Source organism: Populus trichocarpa, chromosome 17 (assembly GCF_000002775.5).
Source record: "Populus trichocarpa isolate Nisqually-1 chromosome 17, P.trichocarpa_v4.1, whole genome shotgun sequence".
Classification (NCBI taxonomy): Eukaryota; Viridiplantae; Streptophyta; class Magnoliopsida; order Malpighiales; family Salicaceae; genus Populus; species Populus trichocarpa.
In genome coordinates, this window is record NC_037301.2 from 14,463,270 (window position 1) to 14,468,281 (window position 5,012).

Sequence of the window (5,012 nt, forward strand, 5' to 3'; positions counted from 1 at the left end):
GGACAGATCACAAGGAAATTGCATAGCAGCCCAAGTTACATGCCAATGAAGAGTCCGCAGCATAATTGTCAGATCCAACCCAATACCTGAAAAAGTTGAAACCTTTTTATTGTTAAGTTCTAGAAACTGTTTGTATTTTATATTTTAAAAATATTTTTTTAAAAAAATAAATTTTATTTTATTTTTTTCTCTACTTTAAATGAATTTTTTAAATATATATTTATATTTATATTAGTTTATGATGTGATAGCGATTGTTTTTTAAAGTAGTTTTTGTGTCGAAATGCATCAAAATGATATTTTTTTATTTTTAAAAATTATTTTTAAGATTAGTGCAATAAAAATATCCAAAACATATAAAAATTTAATTTTTAATAAAAAATTTTGAATTTTTTTAGAAAAACCGTGTATCCAAACGGTGCCGATCTTTAGCTAGCGTTAACTTCTTTTTTAATATATATTGACATATTCTTTGCTATGGAGATTTTTCTTGTCGGTGGAAAGTTTTTTTTTTTTTTTTGAGTTGAAATGTTTTTTTTTTTTTATTTATCCAGCCAACAGTACTGTAGCATAAGCATCCTGAATTGAATATAGTGAGAGACCATTTCCTGTAAATTTTCTTTATTAATACGAATTCCACTGCTTTGTGTTTTATAACTCAAATTCCATTTATGTATTTAATTATTTATGCTTATCTTTAAAAGGGCAAGAGGAAGATGATCTGTCTAGTGGGTGTTGGGAATATAGGAACGATGACACCATCTTATTACTTTGAAGACCAGCATGTAATCGCCCCTTGTATTCCTTCCAACAGTGAAATAACACATTTATTTTTTTATGGAAACATGACGAAGACACTATACATCTTAAAACAAGTCAATTACTAGCAGACATTCTAAATTGTTTTAATTATAAGAGTATATAGGACTTGAATTCAGCTCCTAGAAATTACACATACCTCGACTAACCTCACAAGCTCTGCAATTAATAATCATGCAAGCTTTCAATAACCAAAAAATTTACGGAACTCGAATTGATAACCTCTAGAAAACAAACTCAGGGATTGATCAATTAAATTAAATCCCTCAAGATTATTTTTTATTTTTTTTTAATTTCTTAGTTCTTTGGCTTAGCGGTATCTCGACTAACTTTTTCATATTAAAATTAAATTTATTTCTTTGTTCTAATCAAATACAGGTCATTTTTATTGAAGAATTTATATATATAAAAAACACTCCTTGTTCTTTTGAAATTGGAGATTTTATCTCTCAAAACTTAGTTTAATACCACAAACATGACATGACTTGTGAATATAAACCACCTTAATTGAATATAATTTTGGAAGATAAATTTATTCTTGGCATGCCAATAATATAATTATAAAGGGCCGGCCGGGAAAACCTCTTTGAAGACTACGGGCAGTACTGTAGCAACCTTTAATGATGCTAAATTCTTCCCCTTTATCCAAAACCTATTTTATATGATCAAAGTCTTGTCAAGAAAGAATAAAGTCTTACAATTCCTGTTCCAAATATATATATATGCGCGCTACTAGTGGCTTCAAGAACATCCCCTCCAGCTCTATAAATAAATAATCAAAAGCCAAAGGGAATTTCATGTAGCATATAGATTGTGACCATCCAGCATTCAATAAATACAGCAACTCCAACAATATCTTTTAGAGAAAGAGAGCATTTTAGAGATGGGAAAAGCACGTACGTTTGGTGTTGGCATGGACTACTCTCCTACAAGCAAGGCAGCCCTCCGTTGGGCAGCGGAGAATTTGATAGACGAGGGAGACCGAGTTATTCTAATCCAAGCTCAGCCTCCTAAAGCTGATCATACCAGGAAGCAGCTTTTCGAGGAAAATGGATCACGTAAGTATTTTTCTAGATTTCACCACTATTTCTTGCCCTGAAGATTCAGGATCATGCACAGTACTGGTATACATTCATATTTTATTTTTATTATTTATGAAGCTAATGTTTTTTTTTTTGTCGGGGGATGATGAGCTCAGCTTTAGTGCCACTTGAGGAATTCAGGGAGATTAATTATTCAAAGCAATATGGGCTTACTCATGATCCTGAAGTGCTTGACATTCTTGATACAGTTTCGAAGACCAAAGGGGTATGCATATCTTTTGATCTGTACGTTCTCTTTATAATCTCCAGCTAGAAAATGATGTATTGATGATGGTGTGGGTACGTAGCAGGCTAAGGTGGTGGCAAAGGTTTACTGGGGAGATCCAAGGGAGAAGCTGATTGATGCTGTGGATGATCTCAAGTTGGATTCTCTTGTTATTGGAAGTAGGGGTTTAGGTGCTATCAAGAGGTATTTTTCTTCACCACTAACTACTTTATTTCTGAATTCTTTCCCTCGATCGTTTTAATTTCATGAGTCAAGTTTAGCTCTTCTTCTTCTCAATATCAAGTTGGATTCTCTTGTTATTTTCTACTTCTTCTCAACATCATCCACAAGCCATGTGCTCCAATGGATATAGTTTATGTTCTAATTGATTGGTGCCCAAATTCTAGGACTCTACTTGGGAACAAAATAAAGAGAGGAAAGAAAATGAAGGCAAACAAATTAAACAGAGCAATTTCTTGTCTCCATTATAGTAATTAAACCCGGCTTAGCAATTGATTAGATAAACTTGTTGGGTGTCAATTTCACCAACTTAACTAAATTTGGATAAATGTTGATGGGTTGACTCAGAAAAGTCAGCATAATTTTTTATTTTTTTTATAAATAAAATAACATTGTTTTGGATAAAAATATTGATATAAGTTAATTACCCAATAACTTGTGAATTGATTCGATGATATATAAGTTAACCTAACCTGTAATTCAATGATCCAAATCCAAATCTAGGCACGACCTCGGCCAATCTGACATCTATGTTCTCAATCAAACTAATATTTAACACTCATTTTCAACTATGATGATTGCAGGGTTTTGCTTGGGAGTGTTAGCTACTATGTGGTGACAAATGCTTCATGTCCAGTCACCGTGGTTAAGGGATCCAAACCCTAATGTCCTGAAGAATCTATCTTGTGTGGCACAAAACGGGATTGACGGCAATATTATGAGGCTCAATTTGTGTGCATGCTCTCATCTATTTCTTACAGTATTTTTTTATCTTGTCGCATACATATTTGGTAAGATCAGTAGATTCAAGTTAGGAGTGATGGCGTGAAGAAAGTGTGATGTTTGTATGGATGATTCCCTTATAATTTGAGCCCATTTCTTTTATGCATTTGCAGAAAGAGTTTCCTTTCGTCAAAATGCCAAAGCATATTGATATTAATACGCACTGCCTCCATCCAAAAACACTTTTAAAATCTTAAACTAATTAATATAAAAAAATAAAAAAATAAAAATTATAATCAATCACACAAAAACACACATTAAATTTATATAGTTCAACAATTTACATTATTTTGTGATTGAAAAGATTAGGAAAATTTATTATAAAGAAATAAAAGATTACAAATTATAACACAAAATTAATTACTCTCACCCAGATCCTAAAATGACCCCAAAATTACAGTTTTTCTTTTGTCTCTAGCAACGAAGCATCCTAAAATGATCCAAAAATTAAATTTTCTCCTTTTGTCTCTAGCAACCAAAATGTAAAGAATATAAACACTCATCCAATAAGTAAGTATCATAAATACATTGATATTTGTTTTATTTAAAATTAATGCACATGTAGGGAGTGTTTCCAATCATAAATTTGTGGGGGAGGCCTGCTTCAATTCATGTTTGGTATTGTGTTAATTTGGAAAAAAAAAATATCCATAAATTTAAATTGGATCCCTAAACTAAATTAATATTTTCTTAGTTTGGTCCTTAAAGTATCATGTATTTTTCAATCAGGTCTTTCCATTCATGGGTATTATTGACGTTCAACATTTGGACCCAATTAAGTAACATCGGACACACTGAAAATGGTATCGATAAACCATTGAAATTGACTTATAACAACATTCTAGATTGGTGTTTTTTTTTGGAAAAAATCTCTTTAAAAGCATTGGAACCATAATATCAAATGATTTGAAATTAATAAAAAATAATTACATTTAGGATGACATTGAGAATCGGAAAATGAATTGGGGATGAAAATGAGTTTCCACTGACTCTTGATTTCTCCTCCTTTTACAGTCTTGTAAGAAAACCCACGAGTGCAGATGCATCTAACTGCCTTGATGTGGACAATTCAAGCATCACACCTTCTGTTCTGTTTCCAGAACACAAATCTATGAAATATACATATGATTTGACAGATATGCTCTACCTAATCCTTTATAGAAATACATCTGTCAAAGATATCTGTAGTCTACCCAACACTTTCTCCAGATTACAAATCAAAAGATACGTTTCAAAAAATACAGGTAAACATGAAAAAAAAGGTAAATATCTGCACTTATCCATCATCAAGGGATGACGTTTGTGTGTGTATGCATATTTTCTGTTTGTATTTCCTTCTTAGAAACGTTATCTTGTGTTTCATATGAAAAAATAAACAAACGTGAATACTTCCTATAAATAAGTGGAAAACAATAAAAAAAAACCAAATACTTGAAGGAAAAACTACTTGATAAACATGAATTCCTTCGCTAAATATTTCAGGGCACTATCTGTATTGTTTACGTTGTTCACAGCCATGAGTGATGCATGCTGGACAAAAAGGACATACCTTACCCTCACTAATGATCTGGGACCAGGCTTGCAACTCTCCCTTCATTGCAAATCCGGGAGTGTTGATCTCGGTCAACAACACCTCGCTCCTCAAGGTAGCTGGTCATTTGATTTTTGTTCTAGTTTTTGGGGAGTTACTTCGTATTTTTGTAATGTGGTATGGAATGGAGGAAACAAGTGGTTTGACGTCTACACAGGAGAGAGGGATAGCTTTATTTGTGGTGAATGTGGCTGGTCTATACGCCCAACTGGTCCATGCAGGGATCATGGTGGCAAAGTAGATTGTTTTCCTTGGAATAGTTAGTCATGTGA

At 32.5% G+C, this 5,012-nt stretch overlaps 1 protein-coding gene across 1 annotated transcript; it reads left to right on the forward strand.

Annotated features, from left to right (window-relative positions):
* Positions 1-1,575: 1,575 nt before the first annotated feature.
* LOC7496605 (universal stress protein PHOS32) lies at positions 1,576-3,255 on the forward strand. Its single transcript, XM_002323930.4, has 4 exons — positions 1,576-1,876; positions 2,017-2,126; positions 2,212-2,330; positions 2,951-3,255. Exons 1-4 carry the CDS (start codon positions 1,702-1,704, stop codon positions 3,030-3,032), a joined length of 486 nt encoding a protein of 161 aa, XP_002323966.4. The 5' UTR covers positions 1,576-1,701; the 3' UTR covers positions 3,033-3,255.
* The last annotated feature ends 1,757 nt before the right edge of the window (positions 3,256-5,012 follow it).

What these genes read in the sequence shown, in the direction of transcription:
- LOC7496605 (XM_002323930.4), top strand. Translation starts at nt 1,702, where the DNA reads ATGGGAAAAGCACGTACGTTTGGTGTTGGCATGGACTACTCTCCTACA. An exon ending in TTTCGAGGAAAATGGATCAC is followed by an intron (nt 1,877 to 2,016) that starts GTAAGTATTTTT and finishes TGATGAGCTCAG; the next exon opens with CTTTAGTGCCACTTGAGGAA. An exon ending in CAGTTTCGAAGACCAAAGGG is followed by an intron (nt 2,127 to 2,211) that starts GTATGCATATCT and finishes GGTACGTAGCAG; the next exon opens with GCTAAGGTGGTGGCAAAGGT.